The sequence below is a fragment of the Neopelma chrysocephalum genome, unplaced genomic scaffold (assembly GCF_003984885.1).
Source record: "Neopelma chrysocephalum unplaced genomic scaffold, ASM398488v2 Primary Assembly neopelma1_84, whole genome shotgun sequence".
Classification (NCBI taxonomy): domain Eukaryota; kingdom Metazoa; phylum Chordata; class Aves; order Passeriformes; family Pipridae; genus Neopelma; species Neopelma chrysocephalum.
Window position 1 is genome coordinate 11490866 of NW_020897746.1, and position 17162 is coordinate 11508027.

At 66.4% G+C, this 17162-nt stretch overlaps 3 protein-coding genes across 6 annotated transcripts in view; 1 reads left to right on the top strand and 2 right to left on the bottom strand.

Annotated features, from left to right (window-relative positions):
• Positions 1-1896: 1896 nt before the first annotated feature.
• On the bottom strand, positions 1897-8803 carry SLC26A11 (solute carrier family 26 member 11). 4 transcript variants are annotated; one of them, XM_027691468.1, is made up of 16 exons: positions 8642-8803; positions 7983-8175; positions 7700-7785; positions 7080-7159; positions 6734-6876; positions 6275-6450; positions 6071-6143; positions 5692-5742; positions 5325-5385; positions 4893-4948; positions 4661-4801; positions 4403-4530; positions 3910-4012; positions 3670-3803; positions 3298-3370; positions 1897-2546 (listed from the first exon to the last, which is right to left on the bottom strand). In XM_027691468.1, exons 1-16 carry the CDS (start codon positions 8798-8800, stop codon positions 2464-2466), a joined length of 1740 nt encoding a protein of 579 aa, XP_027547269.1. In that variant the 5' UTR covers positions 8801-8803; the 3' UTR covers positions 1897-2463. The 4 variants fall into 4 exon arrangements, with proteins under 4 accessions (XP_027547269.1, XP_027547268.1, XP_027547267.1 ...); XM_027691467.1 differs by having other exon boundaries at positions 3670-3806; XM_027691466.1 differs by having other exon boundaries at positions 3910-4069.
• Positions 8804-9077: 274 nt separating this feature from the next.
• SGSH (N-sulfoglucosamine sulfohydrolase) lies at positions 9078-12598 on the top strand. The gene is made up of 8 exons (XM_027691469.1): positions 9078-9184; positions 9406-9566; positions 9779-9884; positions 10092-10242; positions 10411-10567; positions 10755-10836; positions 10920-11123; positions 11411-12598. Exons 1-8 carry the CDS (start codon positions 9097-9099, stop codon positions 11968-11970), a joined length of 1509 nt encoding a protein of 502 aa, XP_027547270.1. The 5' UTR covers positions 9078-9096; the 3' UTR covers positions 11971-12598.
• The window catches only part of GAA (glucosidase alpha, acid), a 6755-nt gene continuing 2103 nt past the window's right edge, over positions 12511-17162 (bottom strand). The window contains exons 6-19 of the mRNA XM_027691460.1: positions 16887-17005; positions 16621-16752; positions 16373-16483; positions 16096-16209; positions 15904-15988; positions 15665-15782; positions 15331-15464; positions 15068-15219; positions 14727-14875; positions 14510-14651; positions 14194-14292; positions 13812-13976; positions 13332-13484; positions 12511-12935 (exon numbers count right to left, since the gene is read on the bottom strand). Of these exons, the coding sequence (XP_027547261.1) occupies positions 12876-12935; positions 13332-13484; positions 13812-13976; positions 14194-14292; positions 14510-14651; positions 14727-14875; positions 15068-15219; positions 15331-15464; positions 15665-15782; positions 15904-15988; positions 16096-16209; positions 16373-16483; positions 16621-16752; positions 16887-17005 (1733 nt within the window). The 3' untranslated portion in view covers positions 12511-12875. The remainder of the gene's footprint in view (positions 12936-13331; positions 13485-13811; positions 13977-14193; positions 14293-14509; positions 14652-14726; positions 14876-15067; positions 15220-15330; positions 15465-15664; positions 15783-15903; positions 15989-16095; positions 16210-16372; positions 16484-16620; positions 16753-16886; positions 17006-17162) is intronic.

Genomic DNA, 17162 nt, shown 5'->3' on the forward strand with positions numbered 1-17162 from the left:
CCCGGGGCGGTGCTGCCTCCTGGGCGGGGCCTGTATGCAAATTAGGCGCGCACGCAGCCCGCGGATAGGCGGCTCTCCCGCCTCCTCCCGGGTTATATGCAAATGACCCCGCGGATGGGCCAATGGCGCGGCGAGGCGCCCCGCCGTATGCAAATGAGGCCCGTTATGTACCGCGGGGGGCGGGGCCAACCTCGGCTCCCGGGGGCACCGGCGGGGGCGGGGCCGGCGGTACCGGGGGGGGGGGGGGCACGGCCGGGAGGGGCCGTCCCGGTGAACGGGGCCGAGAGAGCAGGACGGGAGTGTCCGGGGAGCAGGATGGGAGTGCCCGGGGATGGCCCGGCGCACCGGGGGATCGGGGCGCACCGGGAGGACTTCGGGGCCACCGGGGCATCGGAGCACAACGGGGGGGCTCCGGGCGCACCGGGGCGCGCCGGGGGATCGGCGCACAGCAAGGGGGCTCCGGGCGCACCGGGAGGCTGCAGCGCAGCCCGGAGACCGCAGCGCCGCCCTCCCCGGACCCCCAAGTCCCCCGACCCCGAACCCCCCAAGTCCCCCGACCCCGCGCCGCCCGCACCGGAGCCCCCCCGCAAGCCCAGGCCCGGCGCCCACCCCGTCCCGTCCCGTCACCCGCCGGCACCGGCAGCGCAACTCACCGAGGGGCCGGGGACCGGGCACCGGCACCTGCAGCGCCCGCTCGGCCGCCCCGGGCCGCCGCCTCCCGCCCGGCGAAGTTTCGTTTCTCCGCCGAGCCGCCAAGTTTCGTTTCTGGCACGTCACGGTCCCCGCCCGGCCCCCGGTGACCCGGCCAATCCCTTCTCCGGCCGCCTCCCGCGGGCGGCTCCCGATGGGGTCTCGCCCCGCCCCGTCCGGTCCCCCCATCCCGCCGGGGGCCTGGGGGGCCGCGGGGCCCGGGCGTGGCGGGGCCGCCGGGTACCCCCTGGCACCCCCCGGGAACCCACCCGGCACCTCCCGAGCACCGGCAAAGAGCCGCTGCCGGCGGGAGGGAGCGGGTGCTGCTCGCCGGGGCAGCCCCGGGGGGACGGGCCTGGAGCTCAGCCCCTTCCCTGCGTTTCCCGCAGCCCCCAAATCCCCGGCGGAGCCCCCACTTTTCCTGCTTTGGGCTGGTGGGGTACAGACACACCAACCCCCCACTGCCGGCACTCCGCAGGCGGCTGGAGCAGGGCTGGGGGCCATGGGGGCAAGTGTGTTGCAGGAAAGCAGGTCATGCTGGATCCGACAATCAAAAGTGGATCCAACAGTAAAAAGTGGGAATGCCGCTGTTGCCGCATCCCGGATACAACGAGGACCAAGCTGAAGCCGGGCTCCCAGCACACCTGATCTCCGCTAGCGCTCACCCGGGTTTGAGCACACACACTATTCCCACACAATCGGCCCTTTTGACCCCCATACTCCTATTTTCCCGCTCCCAGCATCCCCGGGGTGCAGCAGGGAACTCACCGCCCGGCGCTGCTCTGCTGCAGGAATGAACACCCCACGGCAGGACCTGCGTGTGGCTCCTGGGCACCTCTGCTGCTCTTGCAAAACCCGCAACACACCCCCGGCAGGAGGAACTGCGCCGAACTGTGCCCTCGGGCTCGGATCATCCGGGCAGCCGAGACTGGTTTCAGTTTCTTTTCCTTGGAGTGCTCAGCAGCGCCCGGAAGGGAATTTCCCCATCCCACACCAAAGGAAAAGCTTTCCCCCAGAAACACAGAGATCGCGCTGACTCATTAGCAATTCCTGATTTATTACACCCTCCCCTGATTTATTACACCCTCCGTTCCAGGTGCCAGCGGGAGGGCTGCTCAGGAAAATTCAACTCCCGACCCTGCCCAGCCCCGCCGGGCTGCTGTAACAGGTGCCTGACCCCTCGGCAGGGCTCGGGCCAGGGGCTGCACCCCAGGGGGACAGCCCAGCCCTGCCCCTGCTTGGCACAACACCCACAAACGAGGGATCAGTGAGGAGCACAGTCCCGGATGTTTTCCTGAGCTGTCACATGCCCTCGGGCTGGAGGGCAGAGCCAGCAGCCCTGAAACTCTCTTTGAGGAGAGCACGCTGTCGGTGTGGCCCAGAACATGAAAAATGTCCAGAATTAAAACAGTGGATTAAAAAGAGACAGCAGCTCTGTGAAGGAGTGATAACTTTGCACTGATCACCGGGACAGGGAATGGTTTTGTCCCACTGATCCCTTCCAGGGAGTGCCTGCCCTCGGCCTGTGGAGGAGGCGAGAGCCCCACGGGGCTGGGGGCCGGTGTGGGACCAGCAGACCCCTGGTCCCAGTGCTCCCCTCAGCCTGTGTGGGGTTGGGCTGGTGCTGCTCTGCCCTCCCCGATGTGGGACATGGGGACAGTCCATCCCCAGCTGCCCAGGAGCTGGGCATGGGCAGGCGGGTCCCACAGAGGGTGTTGATGTCACTGGGGTGTCACAGGACATCCAACCCCAGCACAAACGGTGACTCCTCACTCACTGGATGAGCCCCGAGCTCTCGGTGGTGCTGGTGAAGGGGTCGGTCCTGCTGTCCCAGGGCTCTGCTCCTCTGCACCGCTCTGGGCCAGGAAGGGGAGAAGCAAGTTAAGGCCAGACTTTTGTCCTGCTTTTAGCTGGGACAGAGTTAGTTTTCTTCCAAGGAGCTGCTACAGAGCCGTGTTTGGGTTCAGGATGAGAATCCTGCTGATAACACCCTGCTGGCTCTGCTGCTGCTGAGTGGTGCTTACACTAAGCCAAGGACTTCTCAGGCTCTCACACTGCCTGGCCAGCAAGGGGCTGGGGGGCTCAAGAAGCTGGGAGGGGGCACGGCCAGGACAGGCGACCCCAATGCCCAAAGGGATGTTCCAGACCACAGGATGTGGTGCTGAACAAAAACCTGGGGGGATTTGGCTGGGGGGGTGAGAGCCACTGCTCAGGGACTGGCTGGGCATCAGTCGGTGGGTGGTGAGCAACCACCCTGTGCATCATTTGCTTGCTATATTCTCTAGTTATTATCATAATTTTCCTTTCCTTTTTCTGTCCTATTAAACTGTCTTTATCTAAACCCACAAGTTTAACCTCTTTTCTCTTTGTCTCCCCACCTCTCTGTGGGAGGAGTGAAGGGCTGTGTGGTGTTGAGCTGCTGTTGGGTTAAACCACGACAGCTCACCCTGAGGCTGAGGTGACCAGCTCACCTTCCCAGCAGCCAGGTCCCTGCAGCCCCCCCACTGCTGCTTTGGGGCTCGACAAAGGTCAGACCCCCAGGTTCATCCTGCAGAGCCCCACTCAGCAGCATCCTGGGAGAGCACCAGGGGCAGCCCAGAGCCTCACCTGCCTCCTCCCGGCTGGGGAAATGCTGGAATCCTTCTAAGTCAGCAGACAGGAGGACTTGGAGAACAGGGTCCTGAGGGAGAGAAACTTGGGCTGGGGGAGCACTGGCCACTTCCCTCCAGAGCTGAGCCCCCAGCCAGCCCAGAGCAGAGGATCCAGCCCTTCCCACCACCCACATCCTGCAGCCTCCACCTCTGTGCAAGGTGCTGAGATGATAAAGGTGCTACCAGAGGAGAGGCCAGCACAGACCATGGGGGGAGGCAGCCGGGCTGAGCCCATCGACAGAGACCCTCCCCAGGCTGCAGGGGAGAGGCAGCAGGGTCTGGGATGGGGCAGCAGAGCCCGGGATGGGGTGGCCAAGGTCCCACACACCTTCAGGCCACAGAAGGCCAGTGAGAGGCCGTGCTTGCGCAGCTCCTGCAGCAGCTCTGCCAGCCCCACCACCACTGTGTAATCAATGCTGCTGATGTGGCAACAGTCCAGGATGATGGAGCGGGGTGGAGATGCTGCTGGAAGAGCATAAGGTCACGTCCCTGACGAGTCCAGAAATGGCCAGCCCAGGGGTCACAGCCCTCAGAGCCAGGGCCGGGGCTGGCAGGGGTGGGACCATACCTGCCAGAGCACGGCTGCACACGGTGTCCCGGAGGCACTCGATGGCTGGGAAGTGCAGGCTGCTCCCCGGCTGCACCAGGAGCACGTCCCCCTCCTGCAACACCTGCACAGACCCCGGGGAAGGGGGACAAGTCACTGGGGACTCAGGGCTGTGACCTTCCCGGGGGGGACAACTGCCCGTGTCACTCACTGTCCTCCTGGATGGAGGGGGACACGCAGGAGCCCCCAGCCCTCAGGGAAAGCCCCTCCTGCCCACACCCAGCGTCAGCAGGACAGGGAAAGCAATGCCTCCCCATTCTGCTCTCCAATCCTGGGAGATTCCCTCCCTTGTGCTCTTTTAAAGAGGTCCCTTGTGCTGTGCCCATCGCAGGCTGGTGACACGGGAGAGGGCATGAACAGGACAGAAGCATCCTGCACCCCAACACCTCACTGCCCTCATGAACCCCCTCCCAGATCCCTGGCGATCACATCCAAGGGGAGGTGTGAAGCCCACCTTTATTGGGGGCCTGGCAATGGAGTAGAGCAGGAGAATCCCTGAGACCAGCACCCCGGCCACGATTCCATACTGGACCTCCCAGAAGCAGAGCAGGAACGTCACGCAGAGGGGCACGAGGTCCAGCCCTGCAAGAGAGACAGCCCAGGCTCAGCTTTGGTTTGTCCTGGTGCCACAGGGCCCTCAGTGACAGGGCCTGCTCTGCAGGCAGAGCTGGGCTGCACTGGGGGATCAGCCTCCCCCAGCTCGTGCCCTCACTCTTAACCCTCCAGAGCGTCCTGAAGATCCCAACATCGAACATGGGCACCACGGCCGAGATGATGACGGCGGCCAGGGCGGCCTTGGGGATGTAGTAGAAGAGCGAGGTGAGGTAGGCCAGGGAGAGCAGGACCAGGGCACCTGCGGGACGGGGGGAGCCCCTGAGCCACGGGGTCCCTGATGCCCAGGGCTCCCAGGCAGGGGGGCCTGCAGAGCAGGGTCAGGGCCCCACCTGTGACGAGCCCTCCCACGGGGGTGCAGACCCCTGACTGCGCGTTCACCGCCGTCCTGAAAGGCAAAGCAACACGTCCTGGGCTGTGAGGGGGCCGGGGGGGGCCAGGGGCTGCCCCCACCCACTGCCCAGGCCCCCCACCCAGGAAAATCACCGACCCTGCCGGACCCCACGAGGGAGAAACACGAGCAAGAAACACAAGTGGCTCCCAGCCCGCAGCGGGACTGCAGAGCACTGAGACGGGAGAGAAGGTGGCCATGGGACACACGCACAGCCTGGCCACCAAGGTGGGCTGCTGGGACCAGGACATAAGCTCAGAGACCCACTGGGGTCTGCACAATCTTCCACCCAAGATCTTGCAGAGCCCCCTCACCCCACAGGCCCAGTGAGTGTCCTGTGGGCTGGGGTCTGCCCCCCCTTCCTGCTACCCACCGGCCAAAGCTGCCCGTGATGGGATACGACGAGACGAAGGAGCCCAGGATGTTGGCAACACCTGCGGAGGGGAAGGAGAGGGGCTGGGGAGGCACCGCCAGGGCCATGACATGGGTCTGTGTCCCCATCAGCACCTCCTCCAACCCCAGTGCCAGCAGTCAGATCAGAGCCCATCCCGCTGTGCAAGTGTGACTCAGCCTGCTCTGGAAATTCCTAAGCTGTGGGAACAGCTTTGGTGGGGGGATGCATGCAAGGTAAGAGAGGGAAAACTTCAGGGAGAGGTAGGACTGCTGAGATGGGATCTGGTGTAGCTCAGGAGCTCTGGGATACACGGTAGCGCTGAAGCCAGACCCAAGCAGTGTCTTACCCAAAGCCAGCAGCTCCTGGTTGGGGTCAATCCTGTAACCATTCTGCGAGGCTGAAAGGAGATACCAGCATTGGCCAGAGACTCCCACAGGCACAACCCGCCACCCACACGGAGCAGGGCCAGCACTGACTGGGACAGTGTGGGCCCTGTCCCGCAGCCCTCGGGCATGGGAGCACCCTGAGACAACACCCACCTCCAGGGCCAATTTCAGCTGTGCCCCCTGCGGGACCCCTCCTGCCAGCCCACACGATGGAACGGGCTCGGCACAGGCAGACCTGTACCCCTCAGTGCCCTCGTGAGAAGAGCACCTTCCCCAGCACCCCGAGCCCCTGTGGGACCCCCCCCCCGAGCGCAGGGCAGGGCCCTGGCACAGCCGTACCGAAAGCCTTGGCGATGGCGATGGTCTCCAGCAGGCCCATGAGCGGGACCACGGCCAGCCCGACCCCCATGTCCTGGGAGGGAAGGGGACGGTGAGGGAGGGCCGGGAGCGGCCTCATCCCACCGTGCAGGGAGCCAGCACACACAGGAGGGAGCAGAGCAGCCCAAGGGGAGCTTGGCCTCCACCAGCCATCCCGGCACTCACCTCCACCATGCTGGGGAAGGGGACGGTGTCGTTGGGCGCTGCCAGGGAGAAGCGCGGCGGCCGGAAGGGAGGGAGGCCCCGGGGGATGCTGCCGGTGAGCGTGAGGGGCTGGGAGCCCATCACCTGGAAGGAGTAAGCGACCAGGCCAGCAAACAGGACGACGAGGGCGTTGCGTGCTGCAGAGGAGAGAGCAACCCTGGAAACCTGCCCGGAGCCCAGGGCAGCGGGAGGGATGGCTGGAGATGGGTATCTGAGCTGCCAAGGACTTCCAAGCCTTGGGAAGGGGCATGCACAGTGGCAGGACCACCCTTAGGACTTTGTCCTCCCCGACCCATTTCCCACGTCTCGGCTCCTGCCAACCTGGGCTTTACCAGTTTCGGGGTTGTCTCTTCCTTGCCCCAAAGTGACAAGCCCCCAGGAGGGATGGCTGGGGGACAGGGCAGGGGATGGCTGGCACACCTGTGGCAGAGATCCAGACGATCCGGCAGCTGATCCTGGCAGCCAGTGGCTCCGCAGAGGCAGCTTGGGGCAGGCGGTTCTTCATGGCCCGGAGCGCTGCCAGCGCGGCCAGGCAGGCCAGCCCCAGCACAGCGTCCCCAGCCCTGCAACAGCCACATCAGTGCCACCCCAAACACGCTCTGGGGCACAGGAAGAGCCCCCCCAAAGCCCCGCCAGAGGGGGGTTGTGTCACAGTGCTGGGCAGGGACCGAGAAATCAGTCCAAGGCGTGACCAAAGAGATGGGGAGCGAAGTGTCAGAGCCTGAGGCCCCACAGCTGCAGGGCAGGGAGCGGGGAAGGTGCCGACCTGGTCTCCCCGATCCTCCGCAGCGTCTCATACACCTGCAGGAAGAACTGCCTCGGGATCCCCTGCAGCCCCAGGATGTTCTGTGCAGGAAGACAAAGCCTGGTGACAGCCTGAGCCGGGTGCCTCGGCCCCTGGAGCCGCGCCGGCCCCCACGACCGCAGCCATTACCCAACAGCGGCCTGCCAGCTGCTGGCACAGGCTCTGATTTGGGGTAACCACAGAGGAAGTGTGGCAGCCCCAGCAGAGCCGCACGGCCTCAGGTCCCTGAGAGGCCAGTGAGGAGCTGAGGGGCCGCAAAAAAACCCCTGCAGCTCCCATCACTGCAAACCCACCGTGCCAGAGAATCACCCAGCGCCCCCTGCAAGGCACCAAATCAAATGTCCTGGTTTTGCTGCTGTCCTGGATGTCACCAGCTGGTCACAGGCAAAGGGTGTGTTCGGCTTGGTCTGCTCAGAGCAGAGCTCTCAGGGACCCAGCAGAACTGCTGGCAGGGCGTCTCATGACCCCTTTGGGGCTCCTTCCTCTGGTACCAAGCACATCACCCAGCCTGGTGCTAAATATCCCAGTTCCACAGCCCTAGGAGGCAGCTGGTGAGGCACCCAGGGCAGAGCAGATCCTACCTTGACCTGGTTGAAGCTAATGGTGATGGAAGCAGCCGATGTGAACCCTTTAATGACAGGGCAGGAAATGAAATCCAGAAGGAATCCTGCATGGGATGGGCAGCACTGAGCACACTGCTGGCCCTGGTAGGCACCCAAACGGGGTGTTTGTGTGCACACAGAGCTGTCACAAGCATTAGCAGGATGACCCCAGTGTCCCGGAGAGCTGAGAGGAGGGGGGAACAACTATAGGATGTACAGCAACATCCTAAAAATACAATAGTGCATGGCAAGAGCATCTCACCGAGGTGCAGGAGCCCCATGGCCAGCTGGATGCAGCCAGAGAGGAAGGCGAGCAGGACGGCATAGACAGGCTCGTGGAATGCGTACGAGGAGACCAGCAGGGACATGATGGCCGTGGGACCCAGCGTCACGTCCTTGGCAGTGCCCAGGAAGAAGTAGACGAAGCAGCCCATGAAGGAGGAATAGAGGCCATACTGCGGGGGGGCAGAAGGGGCACTGGCACAACGCTGGGAGAGGCCAGAAACCTCCCCGGCGAGGAGGGCTGGGCTGGTCTCGGGTCACTCCAGGGCACTTGGCACACACAGGACGTCAGGAGCTTCCTGCCCGGGAAACGGGCATCTGCACAGGGTCGGCCCTTGGTCGCCCAGCTCAGCCCAGCCCAGCCCAGCCCAGCCCTGCCCGCCACGCTGCAGGCGGCTCGGGGAGCAGGGGATCCCCGCGCCCCCCAGTCACAGGCAGCTCAGGAAGAGCGTCCCAGGCCACCCTGGTCACGGGCAGCTCAGGAACTGTGTCCCAGGCCACCCTGGTCACGGGCAGCTCAGGGACAGAGTGTCCCAGGCCACCCTGGTCACGGGCAGCTCAGGGAGAGTGTCCCAGGCCACCCCGGTCACGGGCAGCTCAGGCAGCGGGGGCTCCCCGGCTCCCAGCGCCGGCACCCACCTGCAGCGGCAGCCCGGCCAGCTCGGCGTAGGCCAGAGCCTGCGGCACGGCCGTGAGGCCCACGGCCAGCCCGGCCAGCAGGTCCAGCGGCAGCCAGGCCCGGCTGTACCGCGGGAGCCAGCGCAGCACCGGCAGCGCCGGGCAGCGGGACCCCGGCATGGCGGGGACAGCCCGGCCCTGAGGGGACAGCCCGGCCCGGGCACCCGCGGCCGCAGCTCCGCTCCCGGGGTACCGGGGCGGGACCCCCCCCGGAGCTGGGTGTGACCCCCGCGGGGCCGGGGCGGGCCGGGGCCGGCCGTGCCAGCCCGCTCCGCCCGCCGGGACCGCGGCTCCGCCCGGGCCGGATCTGAGCGGCCGGGGCCGCCTCATGTGACCGGGGTGAGGAGGAGCCGCCTCGCCCCGGTGTCGGTGCCGGTGCCGCTGTCGGTGTCGGTGTCGGTGCCGGTGTCGGTGCCATGCGGCCCTGGGCGCTGGCGCTGCTGCTCGGAGCTCTCGGGACCGGCGCGGACCCGGCCCCGGCCCGCAACGTGCTGCTGCTCCTGGGTGAGTGCGGCCGCCGGCCCGGCCGAGCCCCGCAGCCGGTCCCGGGTCCGCGCCCGTCGCCCCCAGCCCGGGAACCCTCTGCCTGGGCCGGGTCCCGCTGCATCCCCTCCGCTGGGACGGTCCCCGCAGCACCGGCCCCGGCCCGGGTCACCCGCAGCCCGGGGATGCTGTCGGTGTCATTCGCGTCCCCCCGGGCTCACCCCGCACCCCTCCCGCCGCAGCCGATGACGGGGGCTTTGAGAGCGGCGCCTACAACAACTCGGCCATCCGGACGCCCAACCTGGACGCGCTGGCCCGGCGTGGGGTGGTCTTCCAGAACGCCTTCACCTCCGTCAGCAGCTGCTCCCCGAGCCGGGCCAGCATCCTGACCGGCTTACCGCAGGTAGGGGCACCGCCAGCCCCCGGCACATGGCCAGAACTGGCATTCCTGTGGCACAGTCCCAGGACGGGGTGACCCCCCCCGCCTGCTGGCCCACCCTCTTCCCAGCCCCCAGGACCTGCTTCCCCCGCTCACACACCGAGAGCACGGCTGGATGTGTTTTGGGGCCGGGCTGGCAGCCCTTGTCCAACCGTGCTGTGTCCCCTCACCTGCAGCACCAGAACGGGATGTACGGGCTGCACCAGGGCGTGCACCACTTCAACTCCTTCGACGGCGTGCGGAGCCTGCCCCACCTGCTCAGCCAAGGGGGTGTCCGGACAGGTAGGGAGCCAAAGGCAAGGGACACGGGAAGGGAAACCCCCCCTTGGGGCACCAAACCCTAGTGAGCAAGAGAGCTTGATGGCTAAACCACCCGTGAGCCAGGGAACACCTCCTGGACCCACATCTGTCCCCCCAGGGAGGAGACAGTGGTAGCCATGTCCCCCCATCCCGCTGCTCCTGGCACAACACTTGTCTCTGTTCGTGCAGGGATAATTGGGAAGAAGCATGTTGGGCCAGAGGCTGTGTACCCCTTCGACTTTGCCTACACAGAGGAGAACAGTTCAGTCCTGCAGGTTGGGAGAAACATCACCCGGATCAAAGCGCTCGTCCGGCGGTTCCTGCAGAGCCAGGATGAGAGGTGAGACAGCCTCCACATCCCAGTTGGTCTGGGTCACCCCATATCCAGAAGCCCAGACTAGGTGGGAATCCTCCTGCCAACCCCAGGTCACCCCAGCAGAGGGTCTCAGGGAGGTCTCGGGGTGTGGGCAGCCCTTTGCTCCACCACCTCCACCCCTTCCATCCCTAGGCCTTTCTTCCTCTACGTTGCCTTCCATGACCCCCATCGCTGCGGGCACTCCCAGCCCCAGTACGGGGCCTTTTGTGAGAAATTTGGCAACGGAGAGAGTGGGATGGGCTGGATCCCTGACTGGAAGCCACAGATTTACCACCCGGAGCAAGTGCAGGTGGGAACCTGTGGGTCTGCGCGGGGCTGTGGGGGCTGCATGTGACGGCAGCCTCTGATGGAGCCAGGGCTGGCCCCCACCTCACTGCCAGCAGCATTACAGGCAAGAGCTGCTGAGGGCCACCGTGGTGGACCTGTGACCTCCCTCCCCGTGGTGGCCACGTGCCACTCTCCCCTTCTCCACTTAGGTCCCCCCCTTTGTTCCCGACACGCCGGCTGCCCGGGCGGACCTGGCTGCCCAGTACACGACCATCGGGCGCATGGACCAAGGTAGGAGGCGCAGGGCCAGGCTGGCACTGGCGAGTGCTGTGGACCCTCCCGCCCCCCCCTCAGCTCTGCCCCTCCGTCCGCAGGGATCGGGCTGGTCCTGGAGGAGCTGCGGCGTGCCGGCTTCCACAACAGCACCCTGGTGATCTACAGCTCCGACAACGGCATCCCCTTCCCTGGCGGCAGGACCAACCTCTACCGCTCGGGCACCGCCGAGCCGCTGCTCATCTCCTCCCCAGAGCACCCCCAGCGCTGGGGGCAGGTCAGCCAGGCCTTTGCCACCCTCCTGGGTAAGAGCCCGTGCCTGCGAGAGGGAGCAGAGCTGGGCCCGGGGGCTGTGGGCTGCTCCCCACGCCGAAACCCAGGGTCTTGTTCCAGGGGCAGCCCTTGCATGGGAGAGGAGGGAGGGCAGAACAGGGTCCCCTCTGGGACAGCATCCCAGGGCTCAGCTCTGCAGCTCCTCCCAGGAGCAGCCACAGCCCATGCAGCTGCAGACCCAAGGGACGTCTCTGCCCCTCTCCAGGTTGTTTCCTCCCACGGTGCCAGTCCCTCCTCTCACCCTTCTCTTCCCCTCCAGATCTGACGCCCACCATTTTGGACTGGTTCTCCATCCCCTACCCCTCCTACAGCATCTTTGGCACAAAGCAGGTGCATCTCACTGGAAAGTCTCTCCTGCCAGCACTGGAGTCAGAGCAGTCCTGGGCCACCGCCTTCAGCAGCCAGAGCCACCACGAGGTGACCATGTACTACCCCATGCGAGCCATCCAGCACCGGCAGTTCCGCCTCATCCACAACCTCAACTACAAGATGCCCTTTCCCATCGACCAGGACTTTTACGTCTCGCCCACTTTCCAAGACCTGCTCAACCGCACCAGGGCCGGGCAGCCGACCCACTGGAACAAGACCCTGCACCAGTACTACTACCGGGAGCGCTGGGAGCTCTTCGACTGCAGCCGCGACCCCACCGAGAGCCAGAACCTGGCCCCTGACCCCCGCTACGCCGACGTCCTCCAGCTGCTCCGTGCGCAGCTCCTCAAGTGGCAGTGGGACACGGGGGACCCCTGGGTGTGCGCCCCTGACGCTGTCCTGGAGGAGAAGCTGAGCCCCCAGTGCCGGGCGCTGCACAACGAGCTGTGAGCGGCACCTCTGCCACGTCCCCACTGCTCTGGGACGGTCCCGTCGGGCACCAGGGGTTGGAGCGGGATCACGGATGGACCAGTCCCCAATCCCTGGGTGACACCACAAGGCTCTGCTCTCTATCACCCACACCACCTGGCCCCAGAGCACTCAGGGACCCTGGTGCCTTTCCTCTCAGCCAGAGGAGCCGTAGGGCCAAGCTGCCCCTTCCTAAAGCCTCTGGAGGACAGGGCTCCATTTCTCCCTGGAGCTGAGCATGTCCCTGCAGCAGCCCCCGGCTTGGAGCCAGCAGGACAGCAGGACAAGGGGCTCTGTGGTGCAGCCAGGGGGCCCCCAGCGCTCTGGGAAATGGGGTGAAGGCTGTGAGGGGCACAGGCAGCCCTGCTGGAGACCCCCAGGCAGGGAGGGAACCAGGGTGTCCCAGCCAGGGGCACGGGGCTGAGCCACAGTTCAGGAGCAGCAGCAGCAAAGGGGACACGGGCACGGCCTGGGGCTGCTCCCAGCAAACAGCAGCTTTATTCACAGCACTGCTCCCTCCCCCCCTGCACATCCCCCTCCCCAAAACCACAGCCAGGAGACTCCCCACAGGTTACCAGTCCCCCACAGAAACAGGTTTGCTGTCTTACAAGGCACTTGGGTCTTTTTTTCCCCGATTTGAGGATGATGAGGTCTTCCCTGTCCCGGGGGGTTGTGCAAGCCCCCCCTCCCTGTGCCAGTCCAGTGCACACACCTCCATCACCTCATGGCAGCCCAAGTCCAGGAGCTGCGTGGTTGGGAAGAGCAGGGGCAGCTCTGGGTTGTGGTGTGGGAAGAGCAGTGGCAGCTCTGGGTTATCAGAGGATGGGATGGATTCGGCCCCAGAGCCAGGGGGAGCAGTGTGGCCTCTCCCTGTGACCAGTGGTGGCTCAGGACCAAGAGATGACAAACTGCTCCCACATGGGCAGCGACACAGGGACTCTCAGCACCTGAGGGGCAGAGGGAAGGGTTGGCAGCAGGCAGAGCCAGCTGGGAAGGAGCCTGGGAGGTGTCAGAGCCGAGGGGGGTGTCCTGCCCCCATACAGAGCCACAGCCTGGCATGGTCCTGATCCCACAGAGCCCCAGAGAAGGGCATCCATGGCAGGCAGCCCCAGGAGCAGAGCTGTGCTGCTGCTCCTCTCAGAGCTCCAGCCCCATCACCACACAGCCCTTCCTTCCTCCACCTCCCCATCCTCACTCCTGTCGTGGTCTAATCCTGCCCAGCTCCAGAGCAGTGACCCCAGAGCCTGTGCTGACAGAGCTGGTGCTGTGCCATCTCTGGGGCCAGACCTCGCCAGCCCCTCAGCTGTGTCCTGTCCCTTCCCAGGGCGGGGACGAGCACTCACCTGGGTGTCACTGCGGTAGGAGAAGTCGCTCACGATGGCACCGTTGGCCAGGACCTGCCGGGGAGGGCTGGAGACCCCCAGCACAGTCACAGCCTCCAGCAGGACCCCGTCGAGGTGGGCACTGCCCCGCAGCAGCTGGCTGAGCACGGCACCCTGGGGGACAGCGGGGATGGCACCGTGTGCTCCCGGGTCACAGCCACCCCACGGGCACACAGGGCTGCCCTGGTGCCCCGCTCCTCGTGCTGCCCCTCTGCCAGGCACTGAGCCAGGGGGGCAGAGAGTACCCACAGTGCAAGGAGAGCAGCCTCTCCCCCTCCGAGGGGGCGTCCTGAGGGGATGCTGACCCCTCCACCCCGCCAGCCGCTCAGTCTGGCACTGTTGGCACCGCACAGCTCGGCTGCACCAGGGCACGGTGCTGCCTGTGCCCACACATGCCCCAGGGCCACCAGGACCCCCCTGCCCGGGTGCCCCCTCACTCACGCGCGTGGCCAGGAAGAGGATCTCGGTGTAGTCCCCCCTCTCAAAGGTCTCCCAGCTCTCCCCATCGTCCCAGAACAGGTCTCCCCTGGCGAAGCCGTCCGGGGTCAGCGCCACGACCAGGGCCATGCCCCTCCCGCGGGACTGGGCCGTGCTGAAGGCGGGTTCCTGGGGCGTGGGAGCGGGCACAGATCAGGGCACTGCCAGAGCCACGTCCCCCGGACAGTGCAGCCACGGCTCCCTTGGCACTGTCTGGCCTGCGGTGATGGCACTGCCACCACCCTGGGCTGGCCAGGCAGGTCACCACGGTGTCACACGGCACTGCCACCACCCTGGGCTGGCCAGGCAGGTCACCACGGAGCCACCACGGAGCAGAGGGACTCACCTGCAGGGGCAGGATGTGCCCTGCACGGACGTGGACGTTGATGGTGTCCAGGGGCGCTGGCAGGAGGATCCACTGCCCTTTGCTGTGGATGGTGGAGTCCTACGTGGTGACAGAGAGGGAAGAGCAGGCACAGGGTGCTGTGTGGCCAAGGGGGCCAGCACTGCGGCCCTCAGATGGCCACGAGTGAAGGCAGGCGAGGCAGGGGACCCACACACAGCCCCAGGGGGCCTGTACCAGCAGTGGGATGCAGGAATGCACACAAGGTCCCACAGCAAAGCCCCCCACCCAGTCCCACGACACAGCAGGGAGCACCCACCCCTGCCAGGCTGTACCATGTCCCCGCCGGGAAGTAGCCGCTGACTTTGGTCTGTCCTGCCTCCAGCACGGGGGTGACGAGCAGCCCCCCGCCCCACAGGAGCTGGCGGTCCACGGCCCACGTGTTGGGGTCTGTGGGGAACCTGCAGGAGGGAAGGGCAGCGCCAGGGAGACCCCGCACCCACCTCCCCCTGAGCCCCGGCTGGGCCAGCACTCACTCGAGGAAGAGGGGCCGGGCCACCGTGTCCCCGGCCGTGTGAGCCCGGTGGAAGAGGGTGTAGAGGAAGGGCAGGAGGGAGTAGCGGAGGCGCAGGGCATCCCTCATGGCAGCCTGGGCAGCCGGGCTGAAGGCGAACGGCTCCTGCGGCTGCGGGGGAGAGACCCGAGGGGGACGCTCAGAGCACGAGGGGAGGAAGGGCGGGTGCATCTCTGGGGTGCAGGACGGACTCTCCCAGCACCGAAGGCACGTGGCACTGCAGCTGCACCAGCCACCTTCCCGTGCCCGCTCGCTCATCCCAGAGCCCCCCTGCCCGGCAGGGTGGGGGCTCCCGGGGCTCACCCGAGTGCCGTGGTCGTTGTGGTTCCTCATGAAGGGGTAGAAGGCGCCCAGCTGTGTCCAGCGCACGCACAGCTCCTCGGACGTGTCGCCCGCGAAGCCGCAGACGTCGGCACCCACCAGCGGCACCCCGAACAGGTTGAAGAGCAGCACCTCTGTGGAGGGGGCACGGCGGGCACTGAGGCTCCGCGGCGCCGGGGGGACAGAGCCTGTGGGGGAGCCCCCGGCTGCGGGGCTGGATGTGCCCCCAGTGCCCCACAGCCTACCCGGTATGGAGTAGTAGAGCTGCTCCCAGTTGCTGCCGACGTCCCCTGTCCAGTGCCCGGCGTAGTGCCCGTGCCCGGCGAACGTGGAGCGCGAGATGACGAAGGGGCGCTTGCCCCGGACCCTCAGCAGTGCACTGAGGGCAGAGCAGGGGCTGCTCAGCACCGCCCAGACAGGGAAGGGGCTCAGCAGCCCCCACAGCACGCTGTGTTACACACCAAACCCTTCCCCCCCGCCCAGTGCCTTCCCTGTGCCCACACTGCCCACGCTGGGGCTCTCTGCCAGCTCTGGCGTCCCCTGGGATGTGCAGGAGCTCAGCAGGAGCCCCGGGCTTACTTGTGGGAGGCGATGGCCTCGGTGAGCCCGTACAGGCTGTGCAGGTTGTAGTGGGAGGACAGGAACTGCTGGCTGGAGGCACAGATGGTCCCGGCCCGCAGGCGCCCCCCGAACACACCTGCACCGGCCGGGCGGGGGCAAGGAAGAGGTCAGAGCCCACCCAGCTGGGACCGGAGCGTCCCCCGGGATCCTCCCGGCGTCCCCACAGCCCCGGGAAGGGCTGGAACCCACTCCCGTACCTGGCACGTAGGGGGGCTGCTCCAGGTTGTTTTGGGGGCAGCCGTCCTGGGAGCCCTCCACGAAGTTCGACGGCTCATTCATGTCCTGGGGAGGGGAAGGACAGGATGCCCTCCCTGCCACACTGGGGCCCAGCAGAGGTGCAGGGAGGGAGCCAGGGAGCCGTAGGCAGCAGCTCTGCCAGGGCCACTCACGAGCCACATGCCATCGAAGGGCACTTGGTCGTGGAAGTCCTTCACCATGTCGTGCCACCACTCGTGAGTCTCCGGATTGGTGAAGTCCGGGAACACCGTTGGGCCCGGCCAGACCTGCGGGAGGGAGGCAGCAATGGGCAGAGCCCCCCACCCCACACACCACCCTGCCTTCCATCACAGCCACCCCCTGAGCATTTCCCTCTGGCCCTTGGGGTCCTGCGCCCACGGCCCTGCTCGACCCCCCTCCCGCAGGGCTCGGGGCTGCTCCCACACACACCTTCCCCACCAGGGGCTGTCCCGTGGCATTTCGGATGAACACCCCTCTCTTCAGTCCCTCGTCGTAGGGCTTGTAGGTGCCGGGGGGTCCCGAGCTGCTGATCCCAGCGTCCTGGCAGGGCACAGAGCCGGGGCTTCACCAGCAAGGGCAGGGAACTGCCAGCCCTGCCTTGCTCAGAGGAAGCTCCATCACTGCTCTCAGGGTGGCTGCAGCCCCAGTGCCAGCCCACCCCTGTGGGTGTCACTCACCACGATCATGATGTACCTCAGCCCGCAGCGGTGGAAGTCCTGCACCATCTCCGGGTAGTCCTTAAAGCTCTTCTTGTTGAAGGTGAAATCCCTCTTGGCATCTGCGTAATCCAGGTCATTCCACTGCACGTCCTGTGAACGGTGACAGGGGTGGAAGCAGGGACTCCTGCCCAGTGCCACGGGACCCCCGCCCATGGGGGCTCCCATCAACCAACCCCCCCATGTCCACTGTGGGACAGAGGCTCCGGGGATCAGCCCAGACCTACCAGGGGGAAGCGAGCTGCTGTCATGTTGGCCACGACCTGCCGGGTGATGTCGGTGGAGGAGTAGCCCCAGCGGCAGAGGTGGAAGCCCAGGCCCCAGTACGGGGGCATGAAGGGGAACCCTGGAAGCCGGAGGGTGGGTGCTGGCAGGGATGGCCCAGCACCACACTGCCCCACAGCCCCGCTCTGCCACGCCAGCTGTGCCACACTGCTCACAGCACCCACAGCCCCGCTCTGCCACGCCAGCTCTGCCACACTGCTCACAGCACCCACAGCCCC